Source organism: Peromyscus maniculatus, chromosome 11 (genome assembly GCF_049852395.1).
Source record: "Peromyscus maniculatus bairdii isolate BWxNUB_F1_BW_parent chromosome 11, HU_Pman_BW_mat_3.1, whole genome shotgun sequence".
Lineage (NCBI taxonomy): Eukaryota > Metazoa > Chordata > Mammalia > Rodentia > Cricetidae > Peromyscus > Peromyscus maniculatus.
Window position 1 is genome coordinate 48,847,163 of NC_134862.1, and position 17,809 is coordinate 48,864,971.

A 17,809-nucleotide genomic window follows, 5' to 3' on the forward strand; every position below is an offset into this window, starting at 1 on the left:
AGTGGGGATTAGCGAGTCTTTTGAAATCTCAGAGCACTACTCCAGTGACATATCTCCTCCATCAAGGCCACACCTCCCAATTCTTCCCAAACAGTTTTACCAACTTGGGATCAAATATTCAAATATGGGAGCCTTTGGGGTCATTCTCATCCAGACCACCACATTCCATTCTCTGGCCCTTATAGGTTTATGACCGCATCTTAATACAAAATGTATTTAGTCCAACTTCAAAAATCCCCATTGTTTTTCACAGACTCAACACAGTTTAAAGTTCAAAGTCTCTTCTGAGACTCAAGGCAGTCTCTTAACTTTACCCCACCATAAAACAAAAAATTATATTACGTACTTCCAACATAGAATGGCACAGAATATGCATTACTTTTCCAGAAGAAAGGGATTTGGACACAGTGAGGAAATACTGGACCAGCGTTAAGACTGAAACCCAGCAATACAAACTCCAAATCTTGTAGTTCCTTGCCTGATGTCAAAGGACTAGGTGGCTCCACTCTTCCAGCTTTGCTCCCAGCAACATGCGTTTCTCTCTTGCACTGGTTCCACTTCCTCTATGCTGCTCTCCTTGACAGATAACCCATGGTGCCGGCACCTGTAATATCTTGGGGTCTCCAATGCAAACCAGAACTTTCATAGCTTCATGCAGTGTCCTCTTAGGGCCTCTATTCAGGGACTACTCTGTCATATGTCTGGCCTCAGTGGCTCTTAACTGTGGAGGAAGATTTCATAACCCCATTATTCTTGTATCTTTCATGATTCTGAAGCCAGAACCATGTGGTGGATACTGCCAAGTATGACTACCAAGTTGAGGTGAACCCTGGCACCCTTGAGTCACATCCATAACAGCTTTGATTTTGTTTGTTTGTTTGTTTCTTTATAGGAGCAGAAAATTCCTTTGGCCTTTTCTTTTCACAAGTTGGAAACTTAGCTGGGTGGGTGGAGTCTTGCCCTGAGCTTACCACTGCCTTTATTCCGTTTCAGATCAGGCCTGTCTTCAGTCTTTTAGTCTTTACAGCACAAGCTTTGGCTCCAACATTCATTTCCTAGTGCTCTTTTTCTCTTTAAGCTCTATATTTTCTATTTCTTTTTGCTCCATTTGCTCTTTTTTCTTGTAGATCTGCATAAGTGTGATTATTAGTAACTGTCACCAAGGTAGGCTTTGAGATTTCAAAAGATTCATGCAATTCTCCATGTGCTCATCCTCCCTCCCTCCTTCCCTCCCTTCCTTATGTTGTGGATCAAGATGAATCAATGTTAGGCTGCCTTGAATCACTTCTACCAAGGAAATTAGTTCATTATTTTCTAATGTAGTCACAGGTAAATTCTTATGACAAGAATTCTAGCAGCCACACTTTGCCAAAATAATACAAGAATAGTTTCTAGCCAAGTTGCTAATGGTGTTCCCCTCCGAAACCTCTTGAGTTGAGCCTCTGTAGTTCACATTGCTCTCAGTGTTACTGTCTTCCCAGCTCCTACTAGGACGACCTGCTAAGCCATGCTTATAGTATTCAACCACTTTCCTAGTGCAAGTCCTGTAGTCTTCCCATCTTACTCCAAAACCATCATTGTCAGGTCTGTTACAGCAATAGCCCGCTCCCTGGTACCCACTTCTGCCTTGGTTACTGTTCTGTTGCTGTGACAAAAACGCCATGACCAAGACAACTTATAAAAGTTTTAATTTTGTTTACAGTTTCAGAGGGTTAGAGTGTGATGGTGGAGTGAAGGAATAGATGAGAGCTCACATCTTGATCCACAACCACAAGGCAGAGAGAGGAGAGGGGGAGGAGAGAGAGGGAGAGAGGAAGGGAGAGAGAGAAAGTACACTGGGAATTACATGACTCTTTTGAAACCTCTAAACTCTCCTCCAACAAGACCATAACATCCCAATCCTTCCCAAACAGTTCCCACCAACAGGGGAACAAGTATTCATATATGAGCCTCTGGGGCCATTCACATTCAAACCACCATAGATATTATCTTTAAATATTATCTAGTACATAAATCAGTAAAAGTGTTTGCTTGCTTATTTTTATTTTAGGACTTATTTAATCATTTATATATTTTATCTGTATCTTTGAAATACTTTGTTAGATATAAAATAAAGAAGGACCAAGCATAGAAGTTGTAATTACTTCATGATCTTATCTTTTTTCATAAATATATTTGGTGTCCTCTGTTTAATAGAAAAAGTTAGAAAGGAAGAACCCTCTGACACTTTGAATGATTATGAATTCTTTTAAAAAGACATTGCTTTTTAAAATTTCTGTGATTGAAGTGAGGTAGGGTTGTATACTCCTTTAATCCCAGCCCTAGAGAGATTGAGGCAGGAGGGTCACCACTAGTTTGAGGCTAGCCTGGTCTACACAGAGTTCTAGGCCAGAGGCTGGGACCACATAGCAAGACATTTGTAGTTGGAAGTTTCCTGTGTCCCACCCAGTCCTCAGTGCTCAGACCCAAATAAAAACACACAGGCTTATATTATTTTTAAACTATGGCCATGGCAGGCTTATTGCTAGCTAGCTCTTACATCTTAAATTAACCCATTTCTATAAATCTACACTTTGCCACATGGCTTGCAGCTTACCAGTATTTTTACATCTTGCTTCTCCTGGTGGCGGCTAGCAGTGTCTCCTCTGCTCTGCCTTTCTCCTTCCATTCTCTCTAGTTGGAATGTCCTGCCTAACCTTATTCTGCCTCACCATTGGCCAAATAGTTTTATTTATCAACCAATCAGAGCAACACATAGTCACAGCATACAGAATGACGTAACCCATCAGACACTGTCTCTAAAGGTTTAGAAATGCTTATTTATAGGATAGTGGATTTTGTCAACTTGATCAAATTAGAAACAGCTAGTGAGGCATACTTTTTGGTGTGTTTGTGGGAGCTTTTCCTGAATAGTTTAGCTGAAGGGGAAGACCCATCCTGAAACTGGTTAGCACCATCTGGTGGACTGGGGTCCATTCATAAAGAAAAAGGAGAAAGCCAACTGAGCACTAACATTCCTGCTTGTTTCTCTTCTTGCTGATCTGCTGTGATGTGAGTGCACATATGAAATCACAGTAGTTATGACTGCATTCATATTTGCACATGATTAAGCCAGCCAACATAGCAGCATGATTGGAGAAAGTCTCATGAAATCCCACCCAGAGCTGAGAACCCATTGATGCTTGATGGCTTCCAGGAGAGGGAAAATAAATTTTCTTCAGGGTAACACCTCTGAGAGACTGTATACATTGTATACAGAATATACATTGTAGAATGTATATTCTACAATAGGCAGACCTGTATCTGTCCATGCTCACCCTGGCAGCACTAAGTGGACTCAGTGGGTTATAGGGAGGGAAGGAAGGAGGGCAAAGACTGCTCGTGATACAGTAGATGGACCTGGCCATGCTCACCCTGGCAGCAACAAGAGGACTTGGTGTGTTAGAGATGGGGGCAGGGCAGACACTACTTATATTGTAATAGATGGACCTGCACCACAGGCACACTGGAGCACCAAGTCAACTCAGTGGATGAGAAAGAAAGAGGGAGTGGGAAGAGGGAGGGAGGGGGGAGGGAGGGAGGGAGGGGGGAGGGAGGGAGGGGGGAGGGAGGGAGGGAGGGAGGGAGGGAGGGAGGGAGGGAGGGAGGGAGGGAGGGAGGGAGGGAGGGAGAGATCACACAGAAGAGAGAGTGGACATATGAATTTTCGTGGAAAAGTTGCAGGGCTGGGATGGGGAGAATTTGAGGAGAAGAAGTAGGGGCAGATTTGATTAAAGCATATTATAATGCATGGATGGACGTCTCAATAAAAGAGTAATGACTTGGACAAATAAGAAAGGCTTTAGCCGGGTGGTGGTGGCGCATGCCTTTAATCCCAGCACTCTGGAGGCAGAGCCAGGTGGATCTCTTTGAGTTCGAGGCCAGCCTGGGCTACCAAGTGAGCTCCAGGAAAGGCGCAAAGCTACACAGAGAAACCCTGTCTCAAAAAACCAAAAAAAAAAAAAAAAAAAAAAGAAAGGCTTTGGTTTTTGTTTATATATAAGGAATGTGCTACAGTATTCTTGGTTGGTAGTTTTGTGTGTGTGTGTGTGTGTGTGTGTGTGTGTGTGTGTGTGTGTGTGGTGTTGTTGTTTAGCATATGTGTACCATACAGTTCTCCTGCAGCCAGAATGTGATAAATCTGATGTTAGTCTAATGAATCTACATATGTTGTTACTTTTCTCTTGATTTCACAATTCTACCTTTATTACTGATTTTTGATGGCGATACTAATGCACCTTTGAGTTCTTGTTGTCCTAGTCTCCTTTTTGTCCTGTCACATGGGTTTCCTGTATTTGGATGTGCTTATGTCTTTCAGAACATGTGCTTTTCAAGTCTGTTATTTCATTAAATAGGTTTTCAGTGTTTTTATATATTTAATTCTGACTAGAACTCTTGTGAGATATTTACTTGTTTAATAATATCCTGTGTTTCTTCCAGCCTTTCTTTCTTCAACTTAATTCCCTTATCTTTTTATCTGACTTATTTCAAAGTACCTGTTCTCAGATTTATAACTCGTTCTTTCTGCTTGAACTCTTTTGTTTTTTAAAACTTTATTAAGTGATACTTAATATTAGCTCTAATATTTCTATGATTCCTTGTGATTTTGAATCTTTTTTTTACTTTCTGTTACATCACTATTTGATCCCATTATTTCATATTTTATTGCGTTTCATATTTGTATGTCTTTTCCTTGAGGTGCTTCTTTTGAATTGTTTTTGAGGCATTTTGTATATTTCCTTCACATTTTTCACCTATTTCCAGAGAATTATTATATCGTATTGGGGGTGTCATAATTTCTTATTTTTTCCTGTTTCTTTAATTTTTTTTTTGTTTATAGAAGTTTTTTTTTAATTTTTATGTTTCCTCTCTTCACACTTAGATGTTTGCCTATCTAGTTTGACTATCTTTTCTAGGTTTGTGCTCAGTCTTTTATAAGAGAAGCTTTTGTCGTGTGGGTGTCACCAGCACAGATACCTAGGACCATGGAGTGGGTCATTGCTGGGATGTACCTGACCATGTCCATTCTGGCCCTTAGGAGTGCTTTTTGGTCTGCATGAGTACAGATTTGGAGATGTGAGGTAGAGAAGTCCTCTCTGGTACTGTAAACAAAGTTTAATGACTCGTTCTACTGGGAGTTCAGGAAACCAGAACACTAACAGAAATACATATAGTGAAGGCTAGGCTTTTGATATTTCAAAGGGAAAAGCGGACATTATTGGGAATTGTGCTATAGGCCATTCATGTTATATTCTGACAAAGAATCTGACTTTATTTTGCTCATGACCTGAGAACCTGAATGTGTCCTTTTGAAATGATGTTCTCCCTCCCTTTTGGAATACAAATGTTTGCTGTATACAGTTGTATGTTTCACATACTTTATTGGACTTACAGTTAAATTGCCTTCAGACAGAAAAAACATTGGTCTTTTGAACAATGTTGAAAGTAGCAAAAAAGGAGAACTTTGAAGTTGGATTGACTACAACTTGCATTATGAGATGCTGTGAACCTATAAGGGGTAGACTGTAGACTAGGCTATTACTGTTTGAACCTTAAATATCACCGGCAGGCTGTTTGACCACGTGCTCTACAGCTTATGATGCTGTATTATGAAATTAATTATAAGACTATGGAAATGTTAGGGAGAGGGAACCAAACTAAAGGAAGCAGATCCTTTGGATAGATATTGTGAGTTGTAGGCATGGTTAGTTTCTGGCCTGCTTTCTCTTCCCCTACCCCCACCCCCCTCTCTCTGTTAATGAAAAATATTTATACAGTATATTCTGATCATACTTTCCCCCTTCCAGCTCCTCTCAGATCTCTCCCGCCTACCCAATTTCATGCCCTTCTTTGTCTTTAAGGAACAGGCAAACAAGAATGGACAAAAAACCCACACGAAATTCACAAACAAAACCCCCACAAAAGCACAAAATTGGAAACCATAATAAATAAGCAAATGACCAATAAGAAACAAACAACAAAACCAAGCTCCAAAACATAGCACTGTGGTGTGAGACAAACAAGTCTACAACCATTGATTTCATTTTGTATTGATCGTCTACTGCTGGGGCACGGAGCCTACTCTAAGGTGTGGTTGGTTAATCTACCGAGAGAGACTCCATTGATGAAAACTAAATTTTCCTGTGCAAGTGTGTATTAATTGCAAATGGCTTTCAGCTGAGGGCAGGAGCCCATGTCACCTTCGTCCTTTCAATGCTTGAACCCCGTCTAGCCTGAACCTGTGTGGGCCCTGTGTCTGCTGCCACAGCCTCTGGTTTCATAGGTGCATCTGAGCTGTTGTAGCTCGAAGAGACCATTTCCTTCAAGTCTTTCTCTCCTGTCTGTGATCACACTGTTGGCAGCGACCTCACTGCCACACCTCCCTCATCATGGTAATAAGCCTCTCTTCTGTTAGGTCCTTTCAGTCAGGTACCATGTGATGGTGATGATTTATGTAATGGGTGCAGTGAGATATATAGTCTCAGTGCATAAGTGCTTTGGATTTTATTATGAGCACAAAAATACAGTTTCTGTGATTGCTTTGTCTCAATATTCTAAGCAGCAGGATGGAATATATTATACTGGAAATATTTTTTGATTTATCTATAATGTGGGTTTTATTCCATATTTCCATCTAAAGTAGAACTAAGTAGTGTACCACATAATTGTAAAGAATGTACTTCACACTCTGTTTGAGATATGTGAATAAAACTAAAACTTTAGCGATTGTAAGCAGAACACTGCTCTAATAGGCCTTCTCTAATATTTCTCAACAAAAATAGGATATAACTCTGTCTGTTGAGGATCTGATAGTGATGGAGGCTGAGGTGGTAGTTTTTACTACTTGGTAAATTATGTCTGGGAATAATAAGCATATAATTCATGCTTATGAATTTTATGAAACTAAGACAAACCTTGACAAGGTACCAGTTGAGTGTGTATATTTTTCTAGGGAGATGATCAATATTGTTCACCATGTCCTCAAAAAAGATAAGAACCAAGACTTTAAGAGTCATACAGAATTGGTAAATAGCAGTTGCAGTGGATTCTTTATATCAGTCTGTAGTGTTTCATCTTTATCATATAGTTAATACTCATGTTTAACTTATTTTTATACCACAGAAACAAAGAGCATGGCATTAGAAAGTTTTCTTAATTTTTAAAATTAATTTTAAATATGTATATTAATGTTTTTGCATGCATGTATACCATGTACATGCCATGTACATACCAAATACCCTGGAATTAGAGTTAAGATTGGTTGAGAGCCACCATGTGGTTGCTGGTAATGGAATGCACTTAACTATTGAGCCATCTTTCCTGTCCCCAGAAAATAAACTTTTAATGGTGTCATAGTTATGGTTTTCATTGCTTTGAAGAGACATATGACCACAGCAACTCTTGTAAAGAAAACTTTTAATTGGGGGTGGCTCACTTACAGTTTCAGAGGTTGAGTCCATTATCATCAGGACAGGCAGATGTGGTGCTAGTTGTTGAGAGTCCTACATCTTTCAGGTAACAGGAAGTTGACTGACAGTCACACTGAGGGAAGATTGAGCAAAAGAGACATCAAAGCCCACCCCAACAGTGACATACTTCCTTCAACAAGGCCATACCTCCTGATAGTGCCAGTCCCTTTGGGGGCCATTTCCTTCCAAACCATCACAGATGGCAATGTCATGTTAGGTCAGAGTTGAATGATAATAGAGATAGTTATGACTCATATCCTAATTGAAAAAAGAAGAAAGCACTCCAGTGAATAGCATCAAGGCTGACCAGAGGCCCAAATCTGAAAGATGGTAAAGAGGTAGAGGTAGTATTTTGGCACTACTTGCAGGTGGATTTTGAAGGAATTTCCAGCAGGGTTATTTATGTATTACTACATAAATATTAAATTTATATGCAAGCATTTCTAAAATGTAACATGTTTTAAAATTTAAGATGTCTGAGAAGCAATTCTAATTTTCTTACGGCCCCCAGCGTATGTTTTGTAAATAGCATGCTTGTATAATTGAAAAATTAATTGTTCTTGCTCTTCCTTACAGAGAAAAATATAGTTATAATAAAGAGATTTACACAGAGTATTGGGTAGTTAGGTTTTTTTTTTTTTCGTTTAATTTAGCCAGCAATAAGTTAACTAATTTTTAAGAATGCAAATATATGACTTAGAACTTCTATGCTCTATGACTTAAAGAAAATTGTTAAGTGTACAATACCTGGGAACCATACGATCTGTGCTTGAATCCTGAACTGAGGTGCTTTATGACTTCATGCAAGTTGAACTCTTAGTGCTTTGGTTTTCTTTTTGAGACAAAAAATAGTTCTACTTCTTGGGTTGTTTGCACAGGATGTTAGGTACTGTTCTTCCTGTGACAAAATAAAGAGTAGAAGCAACTTATCAAAGAAAGGTTTATTTTAGTGCAGAGAGGCCTGGCCGGAACTAAGTGGTGGAGTTCATGACAAGGGTGCATGTAGCAGAGGCTCCTTACATCTGGTACATAAGGAATGAGCTGGGCTTGACTCAAAAGCAAATAAAACCCACAAAGCTGGCCATTTCTGCTAGCTGGGTCTCAGATCCCAAAGATTCCATAACCTTCTAAGGTCCCCCCACCCCCAGGTGAGGATCAAGTATTCAAACTAATGAGCCTGGAGGGATAGATTAGACTATATCATGTTGCCTATGGCCCCCAGGGTTCACAGCCTTATGGTAATGTACCAAACAATTCATATTACTTCAGAGTTCTTATGGTCTTACCAGTCTGAAGACTGTTCAAAAGCCCAAATCCCAAAGTCTCTAAACTGTTAGATATGAACCACTGTAAAAGAAAAACCAAGTTGTACATTTCCAGTATACAACTAAACAGAAGAAAAAAAAAAAGTTCCTATTCCAAAATGGAAGAATGATTGTAGGAAATTCTGGATCAAAGAAATCCAGAATCCAGCAGGGTGACCACTAAACCTGAAGCTCTAAGTCTGACATATGTGGGCTAGTGTTGACATTACCTGGGCTCCAGTGGGCTTGGGTAGGCCCATCTCTGTGTGTGTATCACTTAACACATATAGGTTCTCTCATACCATGTCCTGTGGGTGCCTGTAGCTCTTTCTAGGAGAAATCCTATATTCTTGACAACTATACCCTAGACTCCATTGTGTCCTAGGCTACAGTGAATCCAACTCCGTTACAGTTGTCTGTCTTTACTGATAGTTTTCATGTACTGATTGGTGCAAACCTCCATCCCCTTACTTTTTACATTTCTTGTGTCTTTATAATCAGCATCTTGTGGTTGACAGCAGTTCTCCTGCCAGCATGAGATATATCTGGGGCCCTATGAACTGTTGGTACAGTAATCACTGAGGGCCCATCTGACTGAACCTGGCAAAATAATTATCTAGGTAGCTCTAAGCAAGATGCCCTGTAGGAACGTTCTATGCTTGGGCATTCGTTTTCAGACACTCTCCTTTTAAATGAAAGTTTCTGAAATAAGTTTGGATCCTTTGATGGATGAAGTCTTGTTCTCAAGTTCCCTGTGCAAAGTATGCACTTATCTTGATCCCTTGCCTTACCTCCTTTGCCCTCCCCTTCCCTCCTTTCATCTCCTCTGAAGAAAGGCTCCTCAGCCACAGGCTGGCCTCAAAAATCAATATATAGCCAAAGATGCTATCATGCAGTGCGAGGGGGGGGGCAGGGGATGGTGTGTGTGTCTTTGTAACCACCACAGCCAGCACAGTAATGATCTGCAGGAGGCAAGAAGGCAGCTTGGTTCATTCTGACTCAGTAGCTAGTATTGGTTCAGACTTTGGGAGTCTGACCCCGAGTCATTTATTTAGGCATTTTTAAGGAAAACACAATTTGGTGAAAAGTTTCCTGGTAATAATTAACTCAATCCCATGTGCACCAAAGCTGAAGACTTGACTACATTGAAACTCTTTGTAAAGTACATGTCATGTCTTCCATAAAGATAGGTTCTTTGAGAAAAAGAAGCTCATAGTAAGCACCCAGGGAAGAGTCTGGGCTCGGCTATACAGTGCAATGGTCACCAGGCTGTTAACCACTTCTGGTCCCAGACTTCTGCTGGAAAACAGGGTATACATCTCTCTCTTTGAAGAAACATCTGTCTTAGTTAGGGCTTCTATTGCTGTAAAGAGACACCATGACCATGGCAACTCTTATAAAGAAAACATTTAATTGAGGCTGGCTTACAATTTCTGAGGTTCAGTCTATTATCCATTGATCTGCAGGCAGCAGAAGGAAAAACTGTCTCAGTGGGCATGGCTTGAACATATATGAGACCTCAAAGCCTGCCTCCACAGTGACACACTTCCTCCAAGGTCACCCATACTCCAGCAAGGGTACATCCACTCCAACAAAGCCACACCTCCTAGTAGTGCCACTTCCTATGGGCCAAGCAGTCAAACACATGAGTCTGTGGTGGCCATACCTATTCAAACCACCACAACATCCCTGTGTGTTTAACATCCCTGGTTCCCCTAGTGCTTATCTGTGAGCACAAGAGACTCTGTGCCTTCCACCACTCTGAACTTCTGATCCTCTGGCATCCTCCTCTCACGTGCTGAGATTATAGGGGTACACCACCACACTCAGTTTATGTGGTGCTAGAGATTGAACCTAGGACGTCAATGCATGCTAAGCAAGTGTTCTACCAACTCGTCTACATCCTTGGCAGCTTAAATGTTGTTTACATTTTATGCTCTGTGTTTTGCTCAGAATTTTCAGTGTTAACCTAGCTAAAAGCACTGAACAGTAAGCATGCTATATCCTTTATTCTGTACTGTCTTAAAATTTCCTCTACCCTGCAAGTCAGTCCATTGCATTGAATTCATCCTCCTTGCAGAGGACCAGGGTTTGGTTCCAGATACCCACATGGTGGCTCACAACCATTTGCACCTCCAGCTCCAGGGCCTCTGATGCATTCTTTTGCTCTCAGCAGGCACCACTGACATAGTAGACATACATACATGCAGGTATACATCTACACACAATAAAATAAAGGAATGTTAAAGTCAGAATGTTGTATTTTGGCTCATCATTTTGAAGGTTCCTGGCTATCATTGATTATTCCTGTTACTTCTGGTCTCTGACAAGGCAAGCACACTTGGTGGCAATGGCTTGAGGGTAAAGTACTTTCTGCTCAAGCATCAGGACCTGAGTTCAGATCCTCAGCATTCTGTCAAAAATTGGGTGTGCTGCATCTGATATCCTAGCTCAGGGTGGAGGGGTGGAGGAACATGGAGATCAGTCAACTACAGGTTCAGTGAGAGATTCTGTCTCACAAACAAGATGAAAGGCAATAGATGAAGACACCTGACAGCCTAGCATCTATCTCTTGCATCACAGATGCACACATAGAACACACAAGTACAATTTTACAAAAAGATCCCAAGCCAAGTTCCTATTTTCATGCCATTCAATTCAAGGTTAATGTGAAGGGGACTGATACTTTTGTCTATGCCAGAGCCAAATTGTAGCATTTTACTATTTATAGATTCCTATAAATCAGAGCTCTGAGTCTCTTTGACAATTAAGTTATAATTGACAGCTTTTCAGAATTCTAGCATGCTTTTTAACTCTTCACTGCAACACAAGGATTGCCACAAAATTCATTGTAGCAAATGAATTGCCATTAGTCTCCACTTTCATTTTGATCATGAAATATCATCACTTACTGTGTGTCTATGTGCACATGCAGATCAAGTAGGCCAGTGGACTGTTGAAGTATTGGGGCATTGGGAGGAATCAGCCAACAGTGATGACTCTGCAGCCATATGAGAGTAACTGGAGCAAATGCAGTCTGTATGGTGTGAAGTGTAAGTCCTTGTTGATGGAGAGAAGGAACATCTTGTAGAGTACCCATCAGACACTTCAAAGATATGTTTGCTTAGCACAAAGACCATCACCAAGTGGAACTTACTCCAGAATATTGAGTCAGAATTGTATTTGTAGTCATTAAGAGAAGGTGATTATAAAAACTTCCATTATTTGAAAACCAAAGATCATGAGTAATATAAGGGGCAAAATCAGGCAGCAGCCTTTACAGCACGAATGTTGTTGGGGCTGGAGAAATGACTCAGTGGTCGAGAGCACTGACTTCTCTTGCAGAGAACCTGTTTTCAATTCCCAGAATGACATGATGTCTCACAACCATTTGTAACTCCAGATCCCAGGGATCTGATGGCCTCCTCTGACTTCCAGAGGCATCAAGCCTGCATACATGCAACCAAAACACTCATGCATGACAATCACAAAAAGAAATCACACTTGAAAAAAGAATCTTGTCCAATCATCAAGAAAAGGGATTTTCAAGTTTTTCAAGTATACATGTCATTTTTATACTTCAAATTCAATCTGACAGTGTCAAATATTTGCATTTAAGGGACTTACTCTTTTCTGAGGGACTGAATTTGAGCAGTTTTAAGAGCTTCAGGGCCTGTTGACAGGGTTTTCAGTACAGCGCTATTTCTACTAGCCTGGGCCCCAATGTGGGGTTAGTTTGTTAGTTTTGTATCACATGTCCCCCTGTGACCCTCCATTTGTTTTCTAAAAAGACTAGTTCTCTGTGACTGACCTTTTATTGATGTCCCAAAAATCTTTATTTCTGTCTAGGGTGAGCCCATCACCTTCTGTGAGGAGAGCTTTGTAAAGCACCGCTCTAGTGTGATGAAACAGTTCCTGGAAACTGCAGTTAACCTTCAACTGTTTAAGCAGGTAAGAGTGAGCCTACACACATTTGAGCTGTCCAGAGAACACTGCCATTCAACACAGTTCTGCCACCCTGAAACTACATCCAAGTAAAAAACCCATGTCCCGAGAAAAGTCTTTTCTGAATCAGGAAGTTTTCTTTGTATGGTAAACAGAAGAATGCCTTGTAGTACTCCTGTGGTGGAGCACTCTGGAAATACTGTATGCTGTTGAAATGCTAAGGACCACTGAGAATGCTGTTGAAATGCTAAGGACCGCTGAGAGTGGGAGAATAGTCTTCTCCAGGGAAGAACACAACAGTTGGTTGTCCAGTACTGATGGTCAGCCCTAAAAACATACGGACTGAGCAGGCTATATTAGGAATATAGTGTGTGTAATATATTTGTGTGTGTGTGTGTGTATAATATATATATATTATATATTATAATATATATATATAAATGCAATAAGAATTAATGAGAAAAGAGGCTGTGAGTTTGAAAGTAGGCAAGGAGGGGCATAGGGGAGAGTTTGAGGGTAGGAAAGGGAAGGGAGAAATGGTATAATTATTTGGAGTGTATGGAGGGTGTGGAAGAAGGAAAGGGATGAGAGAAATGATGTAATCATATTATAACCTTAAAAATGAAAGAAAAATATTTTAAATGTCCCATAAAATGTTGATAAGCTCAGGTGTGCTTTAAGGACGGCTTAACATCCACAGACGTAAGCCGACATAAACAGACTGAGCTCCTCATAGTATAATCCAGTTTATAATATAATTTTAAATCACAGTTATAGTGTGTGTCCTCAGTTTCGTTCAGGAGATCCAATTGCTATTTCAGAATAGCAAAGATTGACATCAAAATTCAGATATTATAGTTTTCATGGACACTGGATCTTTTGGTTTTTTTGAGACAGGGTCTTATTACATATCCTTTGCTGGCCTGGAACTTGATAAGTAAACCATATTGTCCTTGAACTCACAAAGATCTACCTGCCCACGCCTCTCAAGTGTTCAGACGAAAGGCACATGCCTTTTCTTTTTCTTTTCTTTTTTTAATTTTTATATGTGTATGCTTATGTGAATTTTATATATATCAAATGTTTACAGGAGCCCTTGGAGGCCAGGGGAAGTCACATCCTCTGTGGATACTAGGAACTGAATGCTCACCCTCTGCAAGAGCAGAAAGTACTTCTAAATGTTGAACAATCTCTACAGCCTTCAGCAGTATTTTTTGTTTGTTTGTGCCGTGTGATTACAAGTCTCTTGTATTAGGTTGTCTTTCTTTCTATTTATATGATATAAATTCACTTATTACTATTTGGTTTTTCTTATTCTGTGTGCCAGTTTTAAGAATAAAGCTCTCTCTGTGAGTATAGCATTTACTCATACCTACACTGTGTTGTAAGCAGTTCAAGGCTAGGATCCAAACACGCAGTGCCTTTGAGAAGATACCAGACTAACCAAACTGTGGAGAAATGACATAGAGTTTAAAGTTACCTTCAAATTAAGAAAGCAGTGTGATGATAAGTTAATGCTATTTATAGTTTGATGAATTAAATAATCTCTGGCTAGAATATGTTCTGTGGTAATAGAACTGTCTTCTAAATAGTAAAGTTTTCCCTTAAGGAGAGGCATATATGACAGGTGTATGAATTTCCTAAGATGAAGTTGTTCCTTGAGCTCCCTGTCTCTTGGTGTCTCCAAGCTGATACTAAATGAAATGCTAGAACATAAGCATGCCGTCCCCAAATCACCTAATGTGTGCATGAGTTGTTACTACGTTCTTTGTGTGTGTGTGCTTTTAATCTACAAAGAAGCTACACCACATTCCATTATTAAAAATGAGTTGTGGGCTATTGAGATGACTTGGGGTGAAGGTAATTGCCACCACACTTTACAGCCTGAGTTCTATCCCTGGTCCCCGAAGGGAAGAAAGGAGAGAACCAAAGCCTGCAAGTTGTTCCTGACTTCCACGTAGTCACTGTGACATGCGTATGACACACACACTCAAATTTAGTCAAAATGAGTTGTGAGGATCAGATTTCATCTGGCTCAGGGATTCAGTGATAGTTACCTCCCTAAGGGTCTCTCACTGGTAATTCCTTGTGACTATGAGATTCTGTAACTAAATTAATCAAAGTTAATATAGCATAATAAATCTTATTTTAAAAGTATTCTATTTTAGTTTTAAAATCTTTCTGTTTTAATAGTCATGTATAGTTGGCTTAATCTTAATTTTGTCATAAGTACATATTTTCTTTCCTAGAAAATAGAAATATTACCATGAATTTCACAGGATTGTGATGAAGTTCATAAGAACAGCTTGCAGCTGCTCAGCAAATTTTATTACCTCCCTCATTCTTAAAGAACTTACATTAACAAAATACAAATATATGTATATATACATATATAATTGTTATGAAAGTGTACCTTGGTTGGAAATCCTGTATGGATCGGCCTGAAGAGATGGCTCACTGTTAAAATGCTTGCTGCTTTTCAGACAGCGTCATGGTAGTTGGCTTCTAGCCGCCTGTAACTCCAGCTCCTGGGGATCTGAAGCCCTTCGGGACTCCTCAAGCAGCCCACATATGTGGCAAACCTCACAAACACAGAAACATAAATGAAGGAGTAAGATCTCTTAAAAATGCTTAATATGAAAATGGTCATTGACAGCAGAACCCTCATTAGGAGAACTTGACAGTTTTATACAGACAAATGCACCATCATCTAGAATTCCTACCATTTTATGACTCATAAAATAATATTGACAGATAGGTCATTTAGAAATTATATCATGGTTTGTCTCTTAACAGTGCAATATTTGAAGATAGCCCTGAAAAAAGGGAAGATTCTTGTTGAGCTTTCTATACTTCTAAAAAAAGAGCCAGTTGATAAACACACATATATCTTCAAAGATATTACTGTCAGGATGGAGAGAACAGAACAGTGTGTACTTGGTACAGGGGATTGCTCTGCTTCGTAAGGAATTTGTATCTATTAAGCATCTAAAACTACTCAGGGTCTCTCTAAGCAATAATTATGCTTCCAAATTAACAGTACTTGGATCCACAGCAGTAGCATGTGGTTTTAATGAAATAATTAACATGAACTTATCTCTGGCAGTATGACAGGGTAGAGTCAGAAAACTGACTTACTGAGGGAATCAAAAGTGTAGCAGCTAAAGCACAAGACCAGCACTCATTTCCCTGGAAATGTGCAATGAGGGGGGGGGGCTAGATAAAAAAGTGACCTGAAATAAAAGCCATGGCTACCTCATCTCTTTGCTAAAGTTTTAAGGTAAACTCACTCTTAAATGTTAAAATCATTGAACAGACAAGAAAGCAAATCATGAACGTCACCAGCAGGGTCATAAGTAGACACTAACTCAGAGAGGGTCCTATTACTGTCAGCATCAGAAATGGAATAGAAATATCCACATTTACATATTAGAATGAAGAAACAGAAACTTTAAAATATTTAGGAAAAGCAACTTTAAAGAATGCAAAGTCTATTTATTACAATGGTACAACAAAATCTCATTAAAGAATTATATAATCATTGAACTTCAGAGAAACAGTTTCATCTGTAGGTTAGATCTAAGTGTAGAGAGATTTCTTGAACTGAAATGCTGTATGAAATAGAAACCATTCAGAATATAGTGCATAGAGACAAACAATAGATAAGATTGGTAGATTGTATAATGAAAATGTCCACATCCATGTAATCCCAATCGTTAGGTCAGAAAACAGAGATGAGACAAGAGTTGAAAGCATCATAACTGAACCAATGAAATACTCCATTTATTGAATGGCAAAGTTCAGTATATCCAAATTGAGTAAAGAAGAAGAGATTTATGTCCATGCATAATGTATTTCAACCATAAAACACTAGAGAAAGAGAAAGGGGGTTTTGATTTATTTTATGTGAACATGCATGCAGTGCCCACAGATGTTAGAAGAGGGTGTCAGATCCCCTGATCTGGAGTTACAGGAGATTGTGAACTTCCTCAGAGTGCATCATGGGAACTGAACTCTGGTCTCTGGAAGAGCAGCAGGTGCATTTAACTGCTGAGCCATCTCTCCAGCCTGGGGAAATTTTTTTTCTTTGAGACAAGGTTTCTTTGTGTAGTTTTGGTGCCTGTCCTGGAACTCACTCTATAGACCATGCTGGCCTTGAACTCACAAAGATCCGCCTGGCTCTGCTTCCCGAGTGCTGGGATTAAAGGTGTGTGCCACCACCTCCCGGACTTGGGGAAAGTTTTTAAATGAACAGATTGTAATGTAATAGAACACTGCAGCAGAGAAAAGAATGAACTGTAGTAACAGTGAAAATGAATGATGTGAATGAAATATCACAAAAACATTCATATGTGTATGTTGAGTTCTTTTATATAATGTCCAAATGACCAAAAATTATACTTAAGATATATGATAAAAAAATGACAAACTATAAGAGAGGCAAAGGGAATCTGACACTGTCGTGATCTTTTCAGTAGAGGGAGGCTACGCAGGTTCATTTTTGTCAATTACAAACATGCTAGAGGAAGGAACCTCAGTTGAGAAAATGCCTTCATCAGGTTGGGATGTGCACAAGCCTGTAGGGTATTTTCTCAACTAGTGATTGATGTGGAAGTGATTGTAAATGGAGCCACCTCTGGACTTGGTGGTCCTGGGTGCTATCAGAAAGCAACTGAGCAAGCCACGAGTAGCAAACCAGTAAAGTAAGCAGCACTTCTTCATGGCCTCTGCATCAGTACCTACCTCCAGGTTCCTTCCTGTAATTTCTGCCCTACTTTTTAGATAATGGACTACAAACTGTAAGATGAATTAAAGCATTTCCTCAAATTGCTTTTGGACATTGTATTTTTTTTTCCACAATAAAAGAATCCCTAACTAAAACAAAGGCACACAGAGAGGAACCTTTAAGTCCTTTTTACCATTTAATTAACTTCATAATATTTTATATTTGACTTGGAAACTTTAATTGACAGTAACCAAATGTTGAAGGGATTCAGTATGATGGTTTGACATGTACTGACATAGACACATAATTGTAACCACATACAGGGT

General features: G+C 39.6%; 1 protein-coding gene across 4 annotated transcripts in view; it reads left to right on the plus strand.

The window, feature by feature from the left end:
• Positions 1-17,809, plus strand: part of Dennd1b (DENN domain containing 1B) — a 218,205-nt gene that overhangs the window by 139,515 nt on the left and 60,881 nt on the right. For all 4 annotated transcript variants that reach the window (XM_076547525.1, XM_076547526.1, XM_076547527.1 and 1 more), the window contains one exon: positions 12,662-12,763. In XM_076547525.1, the coding sequence (XP_076403640.1) occupies positions 12,662-12,763 (102 nt within the window). The remainder of the gene's footprint in view (positions 1-12,661; positions 12,764-17,809) is intronic.